Raw genomic sequence first — 23,854 nt, forward strand, 5'->3', positions numbered from 1 at the left:
CCTCCCAAGGCAGCCTCTTTCTCAAGGCAAAGCATAGGCCCTTGATCCCTTTCAGGGGAAGCAGCTGGCTCTTCAGTTCAGACCTTCAGCAAAGGTGGCTGCTAATCTTCCTGGCTAATGAATGTCTCTTGGCCAGACTGTGAGTGCAGAAGCAAACCAGGGGAGCATCATAGAATCAGCCAGATTGGGAGAGAACTCCAAGCTCATCCAGCCCAACCTAGCACCCAGCCCTAGCCAGTCAACCAGACCATGGCACTAAGTGCCCCATCCAGGCTTTGCTTGCACCTGTTTGAACAGTGACTCCACCACCTCCCTGGGCAGCCCATTCCAATGCCAATCACTCTCTCTGCCAACAACTTCCTCCTAACATCCAGCCTAGACCTTCCCTGGCACAACTTGAGACTGTCCCCTCCTTTTGTCCCTGGGTGCCTGGCAGCAGAGCCCAACCCCACCTGGCTACAGCCTCCCTTCAGGCAGCTGCAGACAGCAATGAGCTCTGCCCTGAGCCTCCTCTGCTGCAGGCTGCACCCCCCCAGCTCCCTCAGCCTCTCCTCACAGGGCTCTGCTCCAGGCCCCTCCCCAGCCTTGCTGCCCTTCTCTCAACACCTTCCAGCACCTCAACAGCTCTCTGCAATTCAGGAGCCCAGAACTGGACACAGTACTCAAGGTGTGGCCTGAGCAGTGCTGAGCACAGGGGCAGAAGAACCTCCCTTGTCCTGCTGGCCACAGTGTGGAGAGATTGACACTTCCAACGAAGGGTTTGGGGAGTCCCCATGCAGTCTTCCCAGTGAGTGGTCCCCATGCAGTCTCTGTCCCAGCAGCAGCTTTGCTCACTTTAGAGCCCAAACTTGCCTTTTCCCCCCTCCCATTAAGCTGAATGTCACCTGCCTCATCCTCTTCAGGCCGTACCTGATCAGCTGCTTTGCCCTGCGTGGCCAGAGCGTACCTGCAGCCCTTTGCAGCAGGTGGGAGCCAGGAGGATGTGCCGAGCCCTGGTTTCATCCCTGCCCCGTGCCCTTTAAGCCTGTGCTGCCGCCGCAGTAGAGCAGAGGCAGATGTGCCTCTCGGGGGCAGAACTTGTGTCCTCTGGTCTTAGTGTTCGTTGTTACCTGCCCGAGTGGAGGTGGGAGATACCTGTCTGATCAGACGGGGACGGAGGCAGGGAACCAGCCCTGCCATGGCTGCCCAGGTGCTGCGTTTGCACAGTGCTCTGTGCGGCCGTGGCCGCGGCTCCCTGCGCAGCCTGCCCGCAGCCTGCCCGCAGCCCTGGCCCCTGCCCCTGCCCCTGCCCGCACCCCTGCGCCGTGGCTCGGTCGCTCGCGTTGCTGTAGCGGCCCTCCACGTGTCTCTCCGTCTAGGTGCCGAAGCCTATAAGCCGCCTTTGGTAGGCAGAGAAGGCCCTGGCCAGGAGAACAGCATGGAGTACATGGAGGTGTCCTTGGATTCCCTGGATCTGCGGGTGAAGGGCATCCTCTCCTCGCCAGCCGGAGGTGAGTGGGAGCTGCGGCTGGGCCATGCCCTGCTGGAGCGCGGGCACAGGGCAAGGGCCAGAGCGTGGAGCTGGGGCAGGGATCCGGAGCGGGGGCCTGGGGGCTGGAGCGGGGAGCTGAGGTGCGGAGCGGGGGCCTGGGGCAGGGCCGGGCTGGGGCTTTGTTCCCGGCGCTGCCGGGGCGGTGCGCGGGGTCCCGGCTGCCCCCTGGCGGCCGCAGGAGCTGCTCGGCCGCAGAGCGCCCAGCCGCCCCCGGGGACCCCCGGGATGGGGACAGGGCGATGGATGGGTCTGGGGGACCCCGCTCGGGTGGAGCTCGGTGACTTGGGATGGGGCCCAAGGTGCTGCTGCAGCTCTCCCGTCGCACTTGCCATCTGCCCTCTGTTCCTTGAAGGATGCTGGTTTGCATCTGCCCAGTGCCCTCCTACTGCCTCTAGGTCAGCCCCAGGCAGGGCTGGGACAAGCCTTTGTTCCTGGAGCTAACCTCCAGCCGCTGTTCCCAGTGCTGAACTTGTCTCCATCCAGCATCTCCTTACTGACCTACATCCAGCTGTTAGTCCCCTGTTGCTCTTTGACTCCCAAAGATTGTCTGGTTTTTCTGATCCAGACACATCAAAGAGCAAGTGGGAGTGTTCCCCACCAAGGGAGGGTCAGGGTGGGTGAAGAATGCTTTCATAGAGCCTTTGGATGTCAAAAAGATTAGCAAAATGCTAGCATGGAAGTCAAGGAATGAGTTTTGTGGACCTAGAAAAAGCTCTTAAACCTTTAAGATCTTGACAGGATTTTGCATGAAAACTGCAAGGACTTTCTCTCTTTCTGCTTGGCTGTCTTGAAGTATCCTATCCCTTCTCTAGCTCTGATCTTGCAACTTGTTGGCTAAAGGAAACTCCTGACAAGATGAAAGCTTCACTGAGAGGGTCATGGCCATGGGCAGAGTGCTGCAGGGGGAAGTGCTGCCATTGCCAGGGCAGCTAAAGAGGAATCCCTTCCAGGATGGAGGTTAATCTTTGAAACTTTGCAGCAAAAGAACTCTTTCAAAAGCTAAAAAAAAAATAGCAGCAGGCTTCTTTCTCACTGGGACACAATCCCAGAGCAGTCTTGGGTAGGGAAGGCTTGGGATGCTTCACAGGGAGCCAGTCCAAAGGCAGACGTGTGAGGGCTTATTTCTGTTATGGAATCACAGATTGGCAGGGATTGGAAGGGACTTCTGGAGATCATTGAGTCCAACTCCCCTCCCAAAGCAGGATCACCTAAAGAAAGAATGATAGGAGTTGGATGGGACCTCCAGAGGTTCTTGAGTCCAACACCCCTCCCAAAACAGGATCAGCTAGAGCAGGACACACAGGAACACATCCAGATGAGTCTTGAAGGTCTCCAGAGAGGGATACACATATCACACAGGAGCACATCCAGGCAGGTTTTGAATAGCTCCAGAGAGGGAGACTCCACAGCCTTTCTGGGCAGCCTGTGCTAGTGCTTCATCACCCTTCCAGTAAAGAGTATCACAGTATCACAGTATCATCAGGGTTGGAAGAGACCTCATAGATCATCAAGTCCAACCCTTTAGCACAGAGCTCAAGGCCAGACCATGGCACCAAGTGCCACGTCCAGTCCTGCCTTGAACAGCTCCAGGGACGGCGACTCCACCACCTCCTCGGGCAGCCCATTCCAGTGTCCAATGACTCTCTCAGGGAAGAACTTTCTCCTCACCTCCAGCCTAAATCTCCCCTGGCACAGCTTGAGGCTGTGTCCTCTTGTTCTGGTGCTGGCCACCTGAGAGAAGAGAGCAACCTCCTCCTGGCCACAACCACCCCTCAGGTAGTTGTAGACAGCAATAAGGTCTGCCCTGAGCCTCCTCTTCTCCAGGCTAACCAATCCCAGCTCCCTCAGCCTCTCCTCGTAGGGCTGTGCTCAAGGCCTCTCCCCAGCCTCGTTGCCCTTCTCTGGACATGCTCAAGCATCTCAATGTCCCTCCTAAACTGGGGGGCCCAGAACTGAACACAGCACTCAAGGTGTGGTCTAACCACTGCAGAGTACAGGGGCAGAATAACCTCCCTGCTCCTGCTGGCCACACCATTGCTGATGCAGGCCAGGATGCCACTGGCTCTCTTGGCCACCTGGGCACACTGCTGGCTCATGTTCAGGCGGGTATCAATCAGCACCCCCAGATCCCTCTCTGTCTGTCTGCTCTCAGCCACTCCGACCCCAGCCTGTATCTCTGCATGGGGTTGTTGTGGCCAAAGTGCAGCACCCTGCACTTGGAGCTATTGAACACCATCCCCTTGGACTCTGCCCATCTGTCCAGGCAGTCCTCATGTTTAGATGAATCTTCTTATGTTCAAATTTGTGCCTGTTACCCCTTGTCCTGAAATGTTCTAAAAAGATGTTACACCTGTGTAGGATGAGATGAGGAGAGGACTAAAGTGGCCTGTTTGTCACTGGGATGGCGTTTTGCAGTCATGGGTAACCCAATGATTGAGTTGAATCCAGAGGAGGCATGAGAATATGCATGTTGTGCACCCATACCTGGCAGGGAGCCCCCTCAAAAGCCATTATCCACCTTTAAATAGGTTTGAACATGTTCACAGTCTGAGAGGAAGAGATGAGGAGAAGGCAGAGCATCTCAGTGTCTTGCTGCTTTCATTTCTCTGGTTTGTTCTCTTTCCAAAATAAATAATTCTTGGTTGGCTGAGACCAAGTAGTCCCAGGAATTTTGTTTTTCCATCTGTGTAATAAGCCCCTGGAAATAGATGGTTTTTTTTTTTGCTTTCCTGATCTTCTCTATTTATCACTCCACTAACTATTCACATTTCTTACTCTGGGTGGTTTCCTCCCTGTTTTCTGGTGCCTGAGCACAGTGTTTTGGGGCAGGTGGGGAGGGGAGACAAGCTGATAAATGGCTGTACCTCAGGTTACTTTTCCTTGTTGAGGTTTCCTCAGAGTGAACTGCTCTCAGCTTCTTAGTTGTGACTTTACAACAGTCATTTGTGGTGTGTTCAGACTTCAAAATGGGCAAGATGCTTCTGGTGCAAGAAAGGAATCTTTTTTTACAGGTTTTAGATAATGCCTTGAAAGTGTTTCAGGAGATGGAATGGGAAGATGCCACAGGACTTGGGTGATGTCGATCAACTTCATCCTTTTCCCTGCAAGAGAATTCCAGAGCTGATTTACTGCTTTTCTGTACTCCAGGTCTTTCCAATGGTCCTGAAACAATGGAAGTAGATGGTCTCCAGGAAGTCCCCCTCTGTAGCTGTCGAATGGAGACCCCCAAAAGCAGAGAGATCACCACGCTAGCCAACAACCAGTGCATGGCCACGGAGAGTGTGGATAACGAGGTAGGGACCTGCCCTTCAGCTTCTCGCAGGCTTGTCTGCTGAGGGCCCAGATACAGAGAGTCAAAAGTCACACAGGGAACATGTGTTGGGTCACACAGGGGCTTGGCAGCCTGCTAGACTGGGAACCCACTGGTGTGTGGGACTGGCAGGGTAAACACCTGCTTGGGCATACTGAGGGCTCCAGCACTCTGTGTCTATTGCATGCTTGGACTGAGGCTGTGCAGAGGAGAGGAGGTGGTGCTGCCTGCAGCTGGAGAGGAGCTGGGTGGATCTCTCCTGCTTGTCCTGGCCTACGCAGCTGGGTCAGGTTGAGGTAGCAGACACACTTCAGGCCAAGTGGGCTAAAACACAGCAGCATGTATTGAAGTGAGAAGATGCAGTCAGAGGGAGCTTGCAGCTGGTTTCCCTTGGCTACGAGGGAGCTGATGTGAACCTTCCTGTAGCCAGCTCTTGAGGTTCGGCAGCTTGGCATGGCCTGCGCCGGCTCGGGCTGCCTCAGCCTTCCTCTCTCCTCCTCCTCAAGAGGCTTCTGTTACAAAGCCTCCCATGTCTTGACAACTCTGTGCAGCCTCTGGGCCTGGCTGACTGAAAACAGTGCCATCCAGTTGGTACAGCTGGGCTAGTTGGGCAGTATTGGTTCCAGAAATGTGGAATTACGTGGCAGAAGTGACTCCCTGCAGGAGTGTGGAAAGTGAGGCTGCAGAACAGGAACACACTCAGGAGGAACTTGAGTTTCTTAGAAGCTTCAGCTGAGCCTCAGTCTCACTACTTGCATGCAGTAGGACAAGGAGTGAGAATATCCCTAGTTCTCCAGTAGGATCCAAGGACAGGGATGGATGGAAGGAGAAAGGGATAATCAGATATGCAGCCCAGCTCTGCTTCTGTTAGTACCTATAGAGAAAGGAATTTCCAAAGCATGGTAACATTGGTTGATTAAAGAGAGAACATCCTGGAGCTGTATAGGAGGGAGGAGGACTCCAGGTTGCTAAATAACCAAAAGGTACATGGAAGAGTTTTTGTGTGTGGTTGGGCAGTTCTATCCCTGGATAAATCAGAGAGAGGCAAAGCAAAGGCCAGGCTTCACAGGCTTTATGTGAGATTCTTCTTTCATAATGGGATAAGTGACTCATAGGTGTTAGGAGAATATCAAACATGTGAATAGTGAGTTCTCCAGGCTGTCATGTCCTTGGAGAATGGTCTAAATAGTCTTGAGCACCCTGCTGCACTCTCTAATGGTTGGAAAATAGCAGTTAATCATTGGGTACCTTTTTTTAGAGTTTCTAACAAGTAAGAGAGTGTGATGTAATAATGCAGGGCCTTCCTCACATGGACAGTGCAGCTTTGCACGTGTTACATTCCCTCAGCTCCCAAGTTAAAAGCAGTTCTATGGTCCTTTCTTGCCCCTGGCTCTGTCTGGTAAGGGTGATCAAACCAGCCAAGGTGGCTGGGCTTTGGGTGAGCTCAGTCAGAGACACCAGGGGTGAGTAATGAGCCTAGGTTAAAATCTGTTCTCTTTGTCTGTTGGAGAAGGGGAGTTTAAAAAACTCCAGAGAGAAAACCTAGCTTTGCTGAGGACCAAGCAGCAGGTCAAAGCTCAGCTAGAGCAGAGGGGCAGTCTGTTGGTGATGAGCAGGCACCATGGCCCCCAGTGACTCTTCTGCTCATGGTGGCAGCACACAGTAAACCCTGCTCAGGTCTGGGTAGGGACATTGACTTGTATCAGCCTTTCACTTTTGTGTTTGTGGTTTATAAATGTCCTCTGCCACACATCTGGGAAGAGCAAGGTTCTTGTCAAGAGGAGCTGACAGGGTCCAAGCAGTGTCCTGTCCTGCTAGCAGGTGGCACCTGAAATGTGAATGTCACAGGTGTGTGAGTGGGCACAGCAGAGAGGAGTGTTGATCCTTCTGCCACAGCAGAGCTACTGGCTGGGAGAGGTGAGCCCCACTATGAGGCCTGCTGGCATTGGCAGAGCAAGGTAGTGCAGGAGGAGACAGCTTTTGAAGTCCAGAGCTGTCCAGGGGTGAAAGCCTTTGGGATACATCCTCGTACTGTGTCTTTAGCTGAGCTCTGCTGGAGGCCTGGCTGTCCAGCCCTGTGTTCTGCAACCAGCACAGGCTCCTGACTTCCCTGGCAACAAAGAGTGATGAGTTTTTCCTTTATCTTCCTGTGACTTCTGCTTCTGAACTGTAACAAGATTTAGTGTGCATGGTCTTGTTCTCTTGGTCACCACCAGCCTCTCTTCCTGGCTGAAGAGAGCCTGTGCCGCGTGAGTCAGGCCCATGGGACTGCCCCTTCTGCTGCTGCTTGGCTCTTGCCTCTTTCCAGATACCACTCGGTTTGTGTTTTGCTTTTCTTTTGTTCTAGTTTTTGTTTGGTTCATTTTTTTCCCCCCTCTTGCAAGGAACAAACGAGTTGGGGTCCACATGCATGTTAGTCAGTAAATGATGCGTTCCTTCCTGGGAGAGCAGCTTTCACAGCTTCCTGCTGCACCGCTAATGCTCTCTGGCACACAGCTGAATTACTGTGGCTCCTTCCAGGCAGCTGGGCAGAGCCTTCCTCCTCACAAGCACAGAGAGTGTTTTTGGTCTGCAGTAATTTCATTTCCTTTAATCTCTCCTGTTCCAGCTGGGCCGCTGCACAAACAGTGTGGTTAAGTATGAACTGATGCGCCCGTCTAACAAAGTCCAGCTTTTGGTGCTGTGTGAGGACCATAGAGGGAGGATGGTGAAACACCAGTGTTGCCCTGGCTGTGGATACTTTTGCACTGCAGTAAGTCCGTGCTCTCACAATCTAGGGAAGGAGGGGGTGCCTGGAAGAGCTGAAGGTGGAAGATGGTACCTAAAGGGGTTTGCTGACTTCCTGGCATCAGCTCCACCTCGGTCCACAGCGTGTCAGGTGGTGTTTTCGACAGGAATGTGTGTGAGGGTAGTTGCAAGCCTTCACCTTTCTCTTCCTGGAGACCCCAAGGGGTGTTACTGAAGGGTTTCCCTTGGGATTTCACACAGTGCAAGTCTTGCATTAGGAATTTCTTTGTTCAGGGGCTCGGGTTTTTGTTTTCTTCTTTCTCTGTCCAGGTCAACTGCATCAAAAATGATATTAGCTCAGTTTGTAAATGGTTCTGTGTACACACATCTGTGTCCCCCCTGCCTGCTCCCCATGGTTTAGATGGGGAACCTGAGTGATGCTGCTGAAACAAAGCAGCCTGCTCCTTCTTCCACCTCTGTTGCTGGGGACTGGGGCTTTTAGCAGCATTGGTCCAGTCCTTTAAGTCCTCAGCATCCTCGTTTCCCTCCTGGTAAAGCTGCAAAACACCAATTGAGGGCCTCTTGGGGTGATGAGGAGGCTTAATTGTCTGATGCTAGTGTTCATCAAGATGACTCAATGGAAGGTGCTACAGGAGTCTCCAGCATTGTTGTACTAAATGGAGCCATCCTGGGTTCTCATGCTGAGTCAAAGATCATCTAAAGGATGAAATCCTCTAAACCCTTAAAGGCATTTTTGAAAAGCTGAAATGGAGTTTATACAATCACAGAATCGTTAAGGTTGGAAAAGACCTTTAAGATCATCAAGTCCAACTTTAACCCAGCTGCCTTGACCACTAAGCTGTATGCTGCAGTGCCACGTCTGCAGCTTCTTGAGCACCTCCAGGGATGGAGACTCCACCAACTCCCTGGCAGCCTGTTCCAATCCCTGACCACTCTTGCAGCAAAGAAATATTTCCTAATCTCCAGCTTCACCATCCCCTGGCACAATTTCAGGCCATATTCTCTTATCCTATCTCTGGTTACTCAGGAGAAAAGACCAACTCCAGCCTCGCTCCAGCCTCCATTCAAGGAATTGTAGAGAGCAGTGAGGTCTCCCCTCAGCCTTCTCGAATCTAAACAACCCCAGCTCCCTCAGGCACTCATCCTATGACCCTCCAAACCCCTCACCAGCTTCATTGCTCTTCTCTGGACACCCTCCAGGGCCTCAATGTCTTTCTTAGGCTGTAGCACCCAGAATTAAATCCAGCACTCAAGCGGTGGCCTAACCAGGGGCAAGTGCAGAGGCACCATCACTGCCCTCCTCTTGCTGAAGCCAGGAGTGCTCAGGAGGACTGTGCCTACTGGAGGAGAGTCGAATTTGGACCAGCCTTTGCCTGCATGCTCCTGCAGCTCTCAGTGATGTGTCACCCTTCACAGAGGTGAACCTGCAGGTGGTGTTGTTCTGTGCTTATCCTTCACTAGCAGCACAGAGCACGGCAGGGCTGATGCTGCAGGGCAGTGAGTTCAGGAGTATTCCAGTTTGGAAAATTTTGCTGGAAGGGGAAAATAATATTAGGCAAAGTCGCCCAAGTTTGTGAAATGAGAAGTAGCCACATTCTCAGGGCTGGTCTGAGCAGAGAAGTCCCAGGCTTTGGGTTACGTTTGGCTTAGCAGCTGATTTAGTTCTATTGATGCAGGCCCTGGAATGGTTTGTGCACAGCATTGCTGAGGTGTGTGGGGGGGGTGTTAGTGCTGCTGGCTCAGCAAGCAGCTCTGAAGTTTTCTCTTCCAGTTCTGAGGCATCCTTACAGTCCACTGGCACTTCTAGAAACATAAGCAAGAACTTCAAGCCTTAGAGGAAAGAGCTGGAAATTGGAACTCCTTGCTTCTCTTTCCCAAGCACAATAAAACCCAACTTGCTTTGCAGTCTCTAACCAAGTGAGCTTTTTCCCCATGACCTTGCTTTTGTTCTCTCCAAAGAAGTGGCAGTGCTTGCTTACTGTACTGGAAGCGCCAGGGACAGGAGTGCTGACGACTGAAGTGTTTCAGAGCTCTGCGGATGAAGCATGTGGAAGGGGCAAGGCTCTCAGGGGCCAAGGTGTCAGCTGCTTCTCTCTGGTTTCTTTAGGGCACTTTCATGGAGTGTCAGCCCGAGAGCAGCATCTCCCACCGCTTCCACAAGAACTGTGCCTCCCAGGTCAACGACATGAGCTACTGCCCCCACTGCGGGGAGGAGGCCTCCAAGGCCAAGGAGGTGACGATAGCAAAGGCAGACACGACCTCGACGGTGTCGCTGACCTACGAGCAGCAGAAACCAGCAGCTGTGGAGGGAAGGGCTGACACCACAACGGGGAGGTGAGCTTGGCAGCAGGGGAGGTGAGCTCGGTGGTGATCTCACGCCTCATGGTAGGCAATGCTTTGCATTCGGGGGGCTTGTGCTCCTGATCGAGCAAAGTGCATTGGGGTCCCGCTCCAAAGAGGAGTCTTCCTCTGGGGTCCTGCTCTGAAGAAGAGCTCCTCCTCTGGGGTCCCGCTCCAAGGAGTTGCTCCTCCTCTGGGGTCCTGCTCCGAAGAGGAACTCCTCCTCTGGGGTCCCGCTCCAAGGAGGAGATCCTCTGGGGTCCTGCTCCAAGGAGTTGCTCCTCCTCTGGGGTCCCGCTCCAAGGAGTTGCTCCTCCTCTGGGGTCCCGCTCCAAGGAGTTGCTCCTCCTCTGGGGTCCTGCTCCAAGGAGTTGCTCCTCCTCTGGGGTCCCGCTCCGAAGAGGAGCTCCTCCTCTGGGGTCCCGCTCCAAAGAGGACCTCCTCCTCTGGGGTCCCGCTCCAAGGAGTTGCTCCTCCTCTGGGGTCCCGCTCCGAAGAGGAGCTCCTCCTCTGGGGTCCCGCTCCGAAGAAGAGCTCCTCCTCTGGGGTCCCGCTCCAAGGAGGAGCTCCTCCTCTGGGGTCCCGCTCCGAAGAGGAGCTCCTCCTCTGGGGTCCTGCTCTGAAGAAGAGCTCCTCCTCTGGGGTCCCGCTCCGAAGAGGAGCTCCTCCTCTGGGGTCCTGCTCTGAAGAAGAGCTCCTCCTCTGGGGTCCCGCTCCAAGGAGGAGCTCCTCCTCTGGGGTCCCGCTCCAAAGAGGAGCTCCTCCTCTGGGGTCCCGCTCCAAGGAGGAGCTTCTCCTCTGGGGTCCCGCTCCAAGGAGGAGCTCCTCCTCTGGGGTCCCGCTCCAAGAAGTTGCTCCTCCTCTGGGGTCCCACTCCAAGGAAGAAGTTCTTCCTCTGGTGTCCTGCTGAAGAGTAAGCCCTCCCCTGAGATCCAGGTCCTGCTCTGTGGTCCTGCTCTGAGCCAAACTCAGCTGCAGGAATCTGCAAGCGTGTTCTGTGTGGCTCATTGTGATGGAGAAGAGCACAGCAGCCACAGTGTGAGCTGAGGCAGAGGTTTTGAAGATAAGAGGGGTTCAGGAGTTAAAACCACTCCTTTTATTGGTAGGAATGGAATGAGTTGGTGTTGCTAGATCTGATAAGTGACAGGGAAATTCATGCAGGACCTCGCTGTGAGCACAAGTACAAAGAGAGGATGAAAACACAGAGGAAAACACAGGTCAAACCATGCCTGCATTGAACAGTGCTCCAGCTTCCTGTCCAGTCTGATCATGTCCTGGTGGCTTTTGTGACTTGTCCTATCTTCCTGCATTTCCTGTAGCACAGAGTATAGAAAAATGTAGTCATAGGAAAGATTTTGGGGGCAAGAGCTTACCAGAAAGGCTGTAAAATATATGGGTTTGTGTTTTGATGTGCCTTACTGTACATAAAATCCATCTCCTTTCCCTCCTTGGCACACAATACAGACTGTTGTGTGGTTTTAATGGTTGTGCTTTGGCTCTCTCTCTCTTTTTTTTCCCTTCAGTGGCACTGGGACTCGGTTGTCAGAGGAAGACAAGCCAGAAAGTTCAGCTGCTGAGGGGTTTGACATGGCTGGGTCTTCAGTTTTTCCAAAGCCTACTACCAGCCTGAGCCAGGGACCAGTTAAAGAAACTCTGGAAAGTGCCCTGATTGCCCTGGACTCTGAAAAGTAAGAAGGCAGCAGCTGAGTCTTTCCACTTCCAGCAAATTGCTTAACCTAGAAGAAAACTGAGATTCAGCTTCTGTGGATTTTGGCCTGACTCAGACCTTTCTTATTCACTTCAGTCATTTGTCACCCCTAGCAGACAGCTGATTCAAGAGAACAGTTGTAGCTCTGACTGTCTTGCTGATGTCTCTGGAGGCTTTAGCTTTTCATTGGCCTTCCAATCACAGCTGTGACTCTGAGGAGCTCCCATTGGCAGCACCAAGCCCCAGAATTGGTTGCTGAGCAAGGCTGGTTGTGGTTGGAGCTGGAGGTCCTGTGTACAGCTCTGGAGTCCTCAGCACAGCAGAGACAGGGTCCTGTTGGAGCAGGACCAGGGGAGGCCACAGCAATGTTGAAGGGCTCTGCTGTGAGGCCAGGCTGAGAGAGTTGGGGTCACTCAGCCTGGAGAAGAGAAGGCTCCAGGGAGACCTTCTGGTGGCCTTGCAGTGCTTAAAGGGCTGATGGGAAAGATGAGAACAGAGTTTTTAGCAGGGCCTGTTGTAGAATCACAGAAGTCTTCGGGTTGGAAAAGACCTCTAAGATTGAGTCCAACCCTTGACCTGACACCACCTTGGCCACTAAGCCATGCCCCAGAATCCATAGGTCTCTCGAACACCTCCAGGAACGGTGACTCCACCACCTCCCAGCACAGCCTGTTCCAGTGCTGACAGCAAAAGGCTAGGATGAGAGGACCTGAAAAGTCTCTTGCAACCCAAACTGCTCTGTGATTGTGTGTCAGGTTCTAAGATACTTTTATAGAGCCCTGTTGTGTTTTGCTAGCACTCTGCAGCTGTGCCACAGGTGCAGACTTTGCCCTGCACGTGGGGTAGCGGTGGGATGGCTCCAAGTGCTGGGAGTGTTCTTCCAGGAGTGATAATTGTGCCTCTCTATCCTTAAACCTGCAGGCCCAAGAAGTTACGGTTCCATCCAAAGCAGTTGTACTTCTCTGCAAGGCAAGGAGAGCTGCAAAAGGTCCTGCTGATGTTGGGTAGGTGGCTCCTTCCCAGGACATTGTGTGTCTGGCAGCAGTCCCAGCTCCTACCCTGGCAGCTGCCAGACTCCAGTTCCCAGCACGGTGCAGTCCTCACTGCCCCTTGTGAGTGGAGCTAGAGGAGAAAGTCGCTGCCACAAGCGAGGTGTCATTGGAAGTGGATTCATCTTTCTCCAGAGGGTGAACCTGCTCCCAGCTGCTTGCTGCATTTGGGGATGGTTTTATCCAGATAAGGTGTTTATGTCCCCAGATGACCCCAGTGTGATTCTTCCAGTCCAGCAGAACTTTCCTCTCTGTGCAGTTAGGTATTTGCATCCAGTGGAGAGGTAAAAAGATGGGAGTCAGCTTAAGCAAAGACCCACCAGCAAGACAGCAGAAAGGAAGAGCCTTTTAATGCCCAGGATTTGTGTTGGGATTTTGTAGTTTGCTGTCACCAGATGCCTTTGAGCTGCTGAGTTTGTTCTAACTAACCAATATTCCTGTGGAATCTCCTCCTTTGAAGGACAGGATGTTTCCTTGGCATCATTTCCTTTCCCCTCCAGTACTTTGCAGTACATTTTTGGCTGCTTTCTGTTCTTGTCATTTATCATATTCTTCTCTTTTTTTTCCCCCCTCTGCCAAGTGTTAGCTTCATTGTTCCTGTCTTGAATAGCACAGAACTGTTATTCATTGCTATTTAACTATGGCTTCATCATACGCACCATGTTATCATGCCCAGACATCTTTGTCTGGCTGCCATCATCAGCTGTCAGTCTTTGGACAGCTGTGAGAGGCTCTGGCCAGATTTGTTAGCTGGAGAAGCTCCATCTACTTTGTAGCTTTGTGTTTGCAGGCATGCAAAGAGGATCACTAATCTTAATGGCAGTTACTAGTGGTGAGACAAAAGGCCAGGTAGTGGCTTCTTGTTTCCAGCTTGTGGGTTGCTTAAAACAAAGCAGCAGCTTTTTCCCCCTCTTCTCCTTGTGATGGTTTGGGTGTTCCCCACCCCCCCACACACTTAAGAAAATCACCCAGACTAGACTCAGCCAACCTGGAAATGAAAGAAATGAAGCTTTATATTCACAGCTTAGCACAATATCCAAGCAGATATTTACAGTATCTACAGCTGTAGACAGCAATATACAAGTTAAAAGAGATACAGAAACACAGCAGCCCTGCCAGAAAGCAGAGTGCCCAGGAGGGGCTCCCAACCACCCTTCCACTTCCTTTCCACCCCTCTACCTTCTCCCAGACTTTGCCTTACATTCAAGGTGAGTTTGGAGAGTCGACCTAGGGGGGTTAGGAAGCAAACAAATTAATGAGACAGCAGGTTGGACAGAGAAGTGCCTGCAGCCAGATCCCAAGAGCAACTCTGTTATCTATATTTGTGTTCTTGTTCTTACCCATCTCAGCAAGCCTCTGAGTGCAGCAGCCATCACCTTGGTTCCCTTTTCACAGCCTAGCATCTAATTCTTCTCACCAAAATATTCCAGCCAGGCTCAAACTAGCACACTCCTCTTGTGGTGGTTGTGGTTTGACTGCACTGAGAGCTGGAGGATAGTGAATCTGAGGGAGGTGGCCTGTGTGGAAAGTGCAATGCCTGGAGGATATTAAGTTCCATGGTGGTACTGAAGGTCTTGGTTTGAGGGCTGTTGCAGATTGAATGTTCATGGGACTACCCTGAGAGCTTTCTGGCATGAGTGTGTAGTGAGTTGTGAGAAGGGCTGCGAAGGGTCTGGCAGCCCTTCTTTTAAAAGCTTCTAGCTGAGACCTGCTGCTTCTGCTACACTTTCCTCTCTGAAGTGTGGCTGAAAGCACTTCTGCTCTTGTTTTTCAGTGGATGGAATTGACCCTAATTTTAAAATGGAGAATCAGAACAAGAGAACTCCTCTGCATGCTGCTGCCGAGTCTGGCCATGTGGACATCTGCCATATGCTGATTCAGGTCTGTCTCCACTTAAGGGGCAGGACAAGGGGCAATGGATGGAAGCTGAGGCATAGAAAGTTTCATTTAAACCTGAGGAGGAATGTTTTCCCTGTGAGGATGACAGAGCACTGGAGCAGGCTGCCCCAGGGGGGTTGTGGAGTCTCCCTCTCCGGAGATAGTCAGAACCTGCCTGGATGTGTTCCTGTGTGATCTGGTATAGGAGATCCTGCTCTGGCAGGGGGTTGGACTGGATGAGCTTTGGAGATCCCTTCCAGCCTCTGACATTCTGTGATTCTGAGGTCTTCTCTACAAGCAATTTCCTGTGGCTTTTGGTCTCCTACCCCACCTAGCTAAAGCACACATGGAAATCAGTGCTGAAACCTTCTCCTTCTGAGGGTTTGCTCAGTGAGGAGTGGTGGAGAGTACCATAAGATCTAGGAGGCCATGACTGAAGCTGCATTTCTAGCTTATTCTCCAGGCAAGCTGCACTGTGTGGGCAGTCAGCAGGTGAAACTTCCATGCAGGGCACTGTAGGGCATGTGGGAACCTTTCTGCCTGAACACACCCAGCACTGCCAGATGTGCAGGCATGGGCTGACTGCTGCCAGACTGCAGCTCATCTGCAAACTGCTACCAGGCTGCTCTTTGTAACAAAAAGCTGGAAGCCAGCAGCCTCTACCTTCCCTGCTGTCAAAACCAGAGGGACTCCAGCAGGATTTTCATCTATGGTGTAAATGTCCACACGTGAAAAGGAGAAAAGATGCAAGTTTGAATTACTGGTCTGAAATTTGGGTTCTAAGTGAGGGAAAATGATCAAAGACATGGAGGTGTTCTCATGGAACCTGCTCCAAAATGGTGAGAGTGAAAAGCAGGACAAAACAGAAGTTCCAATGCTGGGCAAACAAGGAGGCTGATTAGAAGGGCTGGGTGATAGGTTGGACTTGATCTTAGAGGTCTTTTCCAACCTGCTTCATTCTGTGATTGTGTTACACAAAGAGTATCTAGAAAGTAGCAGCACAAAGTTGATCCATAACAAGAGTCAATCAATACCAGCTGATGGTTTCCTTATGCTCTGGTTAGCTGGAGGAGGCAGCAGGAAGAGCAGGCAGTGCTGCTGCCTTCCAGAACAGGTGAAGCTGATCTGCCTTCTCTCTTGGTTTTGTGTGTTTGGGTTTTTCCCCTAGTTAATGAGGCTGAATTTCAGGCAAAAACTCACCAAACCCAAACTTACTACAGAATCTCAACTCCTGCATCCTTCCTCTGCTAGGCAGGAGTGGTTATAACCATCCTTGTATTTCTTTTGGCCTCTCAACAGGCTGGTGCTAATATTGACAGCTGCTCTGAAGACCAGAGGACTCCACTGATGGAAGCAGCAGAAAACAACCATCTGGAAACTGTGAAATACCTTATCAAGGCTGGAGCACTGGTGGATCCCAAGGTACCTTTTTCTCTTGGAGAAGCCTCTCTTCACCATTCGTTTCTTGACAGGTTTATGTCTTGGCTGGAAGTGCACAGGCAGAGTGGAAAATGATCAAAGACAGGGGTGTTCTCATGGAACCTGCTCCAAAATGATGAGACCAAAAGGAGTTGCAGTGCTGGGCAAACAAGGAGGCTGATTAGAAGGGCTGGGTGATAGGTTGGACTTGATGATCTTGGAGGTCTTTTCCAACCTGCTTCATTCTGTGATTCTGTGAAAGGAACTTGCTTGTCTTGGGCAGGAAGGCTTGGCAAGACTGTGGGTGTTGGCAGAGTCATTTCAATGGTGCAGTGTCCTGGCTGTGAGCAGTTTGGGGTGAGTGCTGTCACTTGCTACAGCAGTTTGTGACACCACACATGTGTGTGGGGGGTTAGATTTCATATGGGACCACTAAATATCAGTGGCACAGATCCGTGACAGTGAGTTTGAGTTCAGATTTTCTTCTCTATAGACTCCAATAATGAGAATTTTGGGGTGACATTTTAAACCAGGCTGGTTATTAGGTGCTTGCCAAGCCAGCAAAAACGAGAGGGGAAGTCTTGCTGTCCAGAGGACTGATGTGTGGTTGCTTGCAGTCATGCTGCAGTGGCCAAATTGCCCCCTATCTTTAAAGTCTACCCTTTAATTTAAACAAACACAATCAAATGCAGCTGTCTGCTTGCCTTTAGCATGCTCTGGTTCCTTTGCCATCTTGGAAAACATACAGCCTGTTTATTAGCCCTATAAATCAGATGCTATTTGGAGCACAGGAACCCTCCCCCTGTGAGCTTCTCGTTGTCGGGACCCGCTGCTGCTGCTGGTGCACTCCTCTGGAGCATGGCAGGGTGGGGATGCTCCTGGCCAAAGGAGCTGGCAGGGCCAGGAGGATTACACAAGGTGTTAAGTGCTGCCCACCCCCAGCCTTAAATGGGTCTTTGGGAGAGTTTTTGTGTGCTGGGAAGGCAGAAAGGCCAGGACAGGCAGGTGTGGGCTCGTGCTGGCCACTGGCCCAGGTGTCTTGGAGCGATCCAGACATCACTCACCTGATGTATTCCAGTGGAAGAGAACAAAGAGGGTTTACTGCTCTGGAAGGCAAAGGGAAATATCCTGAGCTTGCAGAAGTGAATGAGAAGCCTGAGATCACATCTGAAGTCTAGACTAGTTTATTATGTTAATTAGTTTCTTGCACCAAATTAGTCATCTCTTTGAAAGCAGCAACCTTGCAGTTCAGAATCAGCTCCAACCGTTTGGGTGAGAAATAACAGCCCTTCACTGGTGTGAGTGTGAGCTGAACCTGCTCAGCCCAGTCCTGCCCGAGTGCAGGGGCAGAGCAACACTGAGGACAGTGGTGGGGGCTTCTCAGAGTCCAGGGTGGAGGTAACAGGAGGTAAAAACCCCACTCAAAACCTGCAGACACTTCCTATTACAATCCACCTGGCTCTCTGCAGGCTGCCCTTAGCTCATCCAAGGGGAAAGCTGTGGTGTTATTCAGATGTGACAGGCACTTCTGAGGGTGTAGAAACCCCCTCTGTACCCCAAAAAGCCCATGCAGTGTAATCCCTGACCTGAGACATCCCATCCTTGCTCCCTAGCCGTGCACCATGTTCTCTGCTCGGCTCCATCCGGAAGCTCTTGCCTCTGATGTTGCTTCCAAAGGCTTGGCTGGAAGGAGTCACTTAGGGTTTCAGTCCTTCATTTCCTCCTCCTTATTTCCTGGTCTCTGGGCCTTGCCATGTGCTAAGCTCTTGGGATATAAATGCCTGATAAAAATCAGGCTCCAGCCGCGGAGATCCTTTGCTGTCAGTGTGGGAGTATCTCCGTCATGACTCACAGCCTGTCCATCTCCACCAGACCTGGTGTTCTCAGCTCCCAGAGGCATTTTCACCCTTTAGGGTTGTTTTTAACTCTTTTCTCAGAGCCAGATGCTTGCAGGCACAATGGGGACTTGGTCTTTTGGGAAGCTCCTAGCCTCTGGGCAGAGCACCCCTCTGCCCTTGCTGCCAGGTGCCATTGAAACAGAGCAAAGGTCCTGGAGCATCTCAGGCTGAGCCAAGGTAACAGAGCAAAAATCCTGGATAAATGGAGCAGCTCAGGCTGAGCCAAGGAAACAGAGAAAAATCCTGGATAAATGGAGCAGCTCAGGCTGAGCCAAGGAAACAGAGAAAAATCCTGGATAAATGGAGCAGCTCAAGCTGAGCCAAGGAAACAGAGAAAAATCCTGGATAAATGGAGCATCTCTGGTTGAGCCAAGATAACAGAGCAAAAATCTTGGATAAATGGAGCATCTCTGGTTGAGCCAAGGTTGCTTTACTGATTAAAGTGCAAGTTCTGCCTCTCTGAGGGATTTCTGCCTCCTCTTGGCTTTCCAGTAGATGGACGAGAGTTGGAGAGGGTCTGTTGGGAAAGAGGAGCATCTGCCAGGGTCTGGGGTTAGTACTTTCCCTAGGCTCTGCAAAGGTGTCTCTTCCCATCACCTTTGCACTCTCAGCCTCCTACTTCACATGAGTTGCATCACTTCTGAGCTTTGTGTGAGGCTTCCTCAGCTCAGTGTTGGTGTTGGTTGGTGCTGCACCCTTCTCCCATGGCAGTGGGCAGGGGGGTTTAGGAGTCCTCTGCTCCATCTCTTGAACATCTCTGGTGTTGCTAAGCATCACCAGTGACACACAGACATGGGGAACACTGCTAAGAGATGTCCTGGAGGGCCTAGAGAATAAATGTCATGGAAGACCCAGAGAATAAATCTTATGAGGAGTGACTGAGGGAGCTGGGGATGGTTAGTTTGAAACAGAGGAGTCTGAGGGCAGACCTCATTGAAGGGACATTGTGAAGAGGCTGCTGCTGGGCTCTGCTCACAGGGAATTGGAGACAGAACAAGAGGGAATGGCCTCAAGCTGAGGCTGGAGAGATTTAGATTGGACATTAGGAAAAAGTTTTTCATGGGGAGAGTGGTCAGGGACTGGAATGAGTTGCCCAGGCAGGTGGTGGAGTCCCCCAGCCTGGCTGTGTTTCAGGGTGGTTTGGATGTGGTGCTTGGGGCTGTGGTTTAAGGTGAATCTTGCAGAGCAGGGCTCTGGGTTGGGCTTGGTGCTCCTGAGGGGCTGTGCCAGCCTGCATGGTTCTGTGATTCACTCTGTGGTTCCTCTGAGTGCTTGTTCTGTGCTTGTGCCCAGGATGTGGAGGGCTCCACCTGCCTGCACTTGGCTGCCAAGAAGGGGCACTACGATGTTGTTCAGTACCTCCTCTCCAACGGGAAGATGGACATCAACTGCCAGGTGAGGCCTTCCTGCAAGGGGCAGAAGCTGCTGTTCTCAGATCGGGGAGCTCGTTCTCAGCACTGTGCTGTCTGCACAGCAGCTACTCAGCTACAGTCCTGCTGCTGGTGGGCACCTCAAAAACTATGGGGTGACATGCCATGGGCATCCTGGTTTGCCAGAGATGGTGATCCCCTCCACTGGCTTCATGGATCCTTTCTTTCCCTGTACTTTGATTTGCAGTTTCTCCTTCACCCTGAATTTGCAGGTAGAGTCTGTTGCTCAGCTGTGCTCATCCTAGCAGGGGGCAGGTGGGATCATCCCCAGCAGTATGGGCAGCAGGGGCAGGGAGGGAATTCTGCCCCTCTGCTGTGATCCTGCCTGCAGTGCTGGGGCCAGCTCTGGAGTCCTCAGTACAGCACAGACAGGGATCTGTCGGGGCAGGGACAGAGAAGGCCACAGCAGTGCTGTGAGGTCAGGCTGGGAGAGTTGGGAGTGTTCAGTCTGCAAAAGAGAAGGCTCCAGGGAGACTTTCTGGTGGCCTTTCACTACTTAAAGGGCTGATGAGAAAGCTGGGGACAGACTTTTGAGCAAGGCTTGTTGTGACAGGCCAAGGGCTGATGGTTTGAAGCTGATTGATTCGGATGAGATCGAAGGAAGCTCCTTTATGCAGAGGGTGGTGAGACCCTGTCCCAGGTTGTCCAGGAAGGTGGCAAATGCCTCATCCCTGGGAGCATTCCAGGTCAAATTGTTTGGAGCTCTGAGTAATCTTCTCTAGCTGCAGATGTCCCTGCTGACTGCAGGGGATTGGACTGGATGACCTTTACACCTCCCTTCCAACCCAGACCATTCTGTGATTCCGTCACAGACGTGCTGTGGGATGGGTCCAGTCTGGCACTTGCCATCACAGAACCAATCCATTGCACTGAGGTGAGGGAATGCTGCATGAGGGTTCCTTATGCTGGCTGAATACCAGCTCCCCCAGGCTTCTCAGGGAGCTTTTGTAAGGGCTTTTAGACTGGTTGGATATTGGTTGTGTCTTTTGGACAGTCAGCTGTGTTTGGACACCCTGGAGCCCTTGCTGGTACGCTGAGCTGCAGATAAACTCCAGCCTGCTGAGTTTATCCTTCAGTCTGTGCTCCAGCCTGCAGCACAGACTGAAGGAGGGTGATCACAGAAGCATAGACTTGTTTGGGTTGGAAAAGCCCTCTAAGGTCATCCAGTCCAACCAGCAACCATAGCCACTAAACCATGTCCCAAAGTGCCATGGCCACAGGTTTCTTGGACGCCTCCGGGGATGGGGACTCCACCATCTCCCTGGTCAGCCTCTTCCAATCCCTGACCACTCTTGCAGCAAAGAAACATGTGAGAGGAGAAGGGGTCTGTGGCTGGCATGAGGCTTGGGAAGCAGCAGGAGACTGTCCTGCCTGTTCTGAGGGTCTGAGCCTTCCCTTCTCTCCTCAGGACGACGGAGGTTGGACGCCGATGATCTGGGCCACCGAGTACAAGCACATCGAGCTGGTGAAGCTGCTGCTCGCCAAGGGGTCGGACATCAACATCCGTGACAACGTGAGGCTCTTCCTGCAGCCCCTTGGAGGAGGGAGCCTCAATCTCTGTTTAAAACCCAAGCAAGGCCAAGGAGGCAGATTTCAGGCTCAGTGCAGGGAGTGGTCCCTTTGGATTCACTGCTTTGGGGCAGTGAGTGAATGGTATCTGGTGAGGGAATTCTCCCCCACATTCTGGGAAGAGGCTGCCAAGATGTCTTTTTCCTGCAGCTCTTCTGACAGAGCCCATCAGGATGCTGTACAAATGCTCAGGCTGTAGTCAGTTCTGTGCCTGGCTGTGTCTAGCTCATTTGAGTCCACTTGGACAGGGCAGGAGGCAGATACCTTTGAGTCCAGACTCACCAGCTCTGCGTTGGTCACGGACCAGTGTGCACTAGGAATGGGTTAGGGGCCTCTTGAGTGCCTTTTGAGGGACATAAACCTGTGCTGATGTTTTCTGGACAGATTGGGCAGGCTCTCAGTCAGCAAGTGTGGCAAGTCTGGCTTTTCCTTGGCACAGCAGTGATGTAGTCACCAGTGCAGACAGAGCATGCCCAGGCTGGCAGCTCAGCCCGCTGGAGCTGGCTCGTGGCCTGCTCTTCACCTCTGTAAATGCTGCCCAAGTGGGATGTCCTCTGTCTGGAAGTCCCTGGCAGCTCCCTGCCCCCAGCAGCACCTTGCAGCAGGTTCCCCAGGGATTTGCAGGTGAGCAGAGGCAGGGGAGCTGCTGTCTCCTTTGGAGCCAGGTTCTCTTTGGGAGGCTCAAGAGGTCAGCACTGCTCCTTTTCTTCTTTGCTTCATAGCAGGTTTCTTATTTTTGCCTTCCTCTCTGTAAGGCTGTTGGGATTGCTGATCTGCTTGAAGGTAGGGAGGCTCTACAGAGGAATCTGGCTGGGCTGGATTGATGGGCCAAGGTCAGCTGTATGAGGTTCAACAAGGCCAACTGCTAGGTCCTGCACAACTCCATGAACATTTGGGGCACAGTGTCTGGAAAGCCACCCAGTAGGGAAAGACCTGGGGGTGTTGTTCAGCAGCAGATGACTGCGAGCCAGTGTGTGCTCAGGTGCCCAAGAAGGCAAACAACATCATGGCCTGGATCAGCAATGGTGTGATCAGAAGGAACAGGGAAGTGATTGTCCTCTTTACTCAGCACTGGTGAGGCCACACCTTGAGTACTGGGGTCACTCTTGGGTCCCTCACTCCGTGAAGGACATTGAGGGACTGGAGCATGTCCAGAGAAGGGCAACAAAGCAGGCAAAAGGCCTGGAGAACAGGGCTGGTGAGGAGCAGCTGAGGGAGCTGGGGGTGTTTAGTCTGGAGAAGAGGAGGTTCTCTACAAGTTCCTGAAAGGAGGCTGGAGTGAGGTGGGAGTTGGTCTCTGGTCTCTTCCTCCTAGTGGTAAGTGACAGGATGAGAGGAAATGGCCTCAAGTTGCACCGGGGGAGGTTTAGGTTGGATATCAGAAGAGACTTCTCTACTGAAGTTTCTCAAAGCCTGGAACACACTTCCCAGGGAGGTGGTGGAGTCCCCATGCCTGGAGGTGCTTGAAAGGTGCAGAGATGTGGTGCTGAGGGTTTAGCACCAGCCGTGGAAGAGTTAGAGAATGGTTGGACTGGATGATCTTAAAGGTCTTGTCCAACCAGCATGATTCTGTGATTCTATAATGCTGAAACTCCTGAAGTACCTGCCAGGCCAGCCTGGCTGTGAGCTGGGCTGTGATGGGCTGCTCCAGGCTTTGGCCTGCAGACATGAGCTAGGTTGATTAATGAAGGGTAAGCAGCTTCACTGCTTCCTGCCCTCAGCTGTTACAGTGCAGCACCTACCCTGCCATCCCTCCACACACGAGCATGCCTCCTGGCAGTGCATTCTCGTGTCCAAGGCTCCTGGTGCCATGTTTTAATTCAAGGAAGGTTTGGTTTTATCTCCCTTAATGCCTCAGTTTGTGTCTTAGGTGCTAGCAGGGGGTAGGTGTTGGCACAGTTGTCTTATGGGGCTCAGAAAGGGCCCCAGCTGTTCCCAGGGAGCTGCTGTCTGTAGTCTGAAAGCCTTATCTTGGTAGGAGCCTCTTGGGTAGCTTAGGTAGTTCTCAGGCAGGTCTGGATCTGATGCAGTGCCTAATAAGCTCAAAATTCAAGGCAAGAGAGAGGCCTCGTGGTGTTGTTGCCTTGCTCCAGAGCCTTGCTGCTTCAATGCTATAGGCAGTGAGATTGAGGAGGGCACCCTCAGACACTCTGCAGGTGGTACCAAACTGAGTGGTGGTGTTGGTAAGTCTGAAGGATGAGATCGCATCCAGAGAGCCCTGGACAGGCTGCAGAGGTGGTCTGAGGTTCAGTAAAGCAAAGTGCAAAGTCCAGCACCTAGGTGGGACAATCATAGATATCAGTCCAGGCCTGGGGATGGTGACATTGAGAGCAGCCCTGCAGGAAAGGACTTGGGCATGCTGGTGGGCAGGAGGCTGGGCATGAGCCAGCCATGGGCACTGGCAGCCCAGAAGGCCGATGGCAGCCCAGAAGGCCGATGGCAGCCTGGGCTGCATCCAGAGAAGGGCAGACAGCAGATGGAGAGAGGGGATCCTACCCCTCTGCTCTGCTGAGACCTCACCTGCAGGGCTGTGTCCAGCTGTGGGGTCCCCAATAGAGGAGGCACATGGGCCTGGTGGAGCAGGTCCAGAGGAGGCCACAAAGGTGCTCAAAGGGCTGGAGAACCTCCTCTATGGCAACAGGCTGAGACAATTGGGGCTGTTCAACCTGGAGAAGGGAAGGCTCCAGGGAGACCTTGGAGATGCATTTCAAAATCTGAAGGGGACCTAGGGGAAAACTGGGAGGGACTGTTTAGAAGGGCCTGTGATGACAGGACAAAGGGCAGTGGTTTGGAACTGGAGCAGGCTGGACATCAGGAGGAAGTTGTGCACAGTGAGGATGGTGAAATACTGGAACAGGCTGCCCAGGGATGTGCTGGAGGCACTGGAAACAATTCAAGGTCAAACTTGACGTGGCCCTAGGCAGCCTGATGTAGTTGGAGTTGTCCCCAGTGCCTGCAGGGGGATTGGCTGAGA

At 52.4% G+C, this 23,854-nt stretch overlaps 1 protein-coding gene across 13 annotated transcripts in view; it reads left to right on the plus strand.

Annotated features, from left to right (window-relative positions):
• EHMT1 (euchromatic histone lysine methyltransferase 1) overlaps positions 1–23,854 on the plus strand; it is a 153,313-nt gene that overhangs the window by 103,468 nt on the left and 25,991 nt on the right. For all 13 annotated transcript variants that reach the window (XM_064171526.1, XM_064171532.1, XM_064171534.1 and 10 more), the window contains 10 exons: positions 1,359–1,490; positions 4,679–4,824; positions 7,450–7,593; positions 9,697–9,923; positions 11,453–11,617; positions 12,559–12,641; positions 14,461–14,567; positions 15,864–15,986; positions 19,175–19,276; positions 20,720–20,824. In XM_064171526.1, the coding sequence (XP_064027596.1) occupies positions 1,359–1,490; positions 4,679–4,824; positions 7,450–7,593; positions 9,697–9,923; positions 11,453–11,617; positions 12,559–12,641; positions 14,461–14,567; positions 15,864–15,986; positions 19,175–19,276; positions 20,720–20,824 (1,334 nt within the window). The remainder of the gene's footprint in view (positions 1–1,358; positions 1,491–4,678; positions 4,825–7,449; positions 7,594–9,696; positions 9,924–11,452; positions 11,618–12,558; positions 12,642–14,460; positions 14,568–15,863; positions 15,987–19,174; positions 19,277–20,719; positions 20,825–23,854) is intronic.

Source organism: Pogoniulus pusillus, chromosome 35 (assembly GCF_015220805.1).
Source record: "Pogoniulus pusillus isolate bPogPus1 chromosome 35, bPogPus1.pri, whole genome shotgun sequence".
In the NCBI taxonomy this organism is placed as follows: domain Eukaryota; kingdom Metazoa; phylum Chordata; class Aves; order Piciformes; family Lybiidae; genus Pogoniulus; species Pogoniulus pusillus.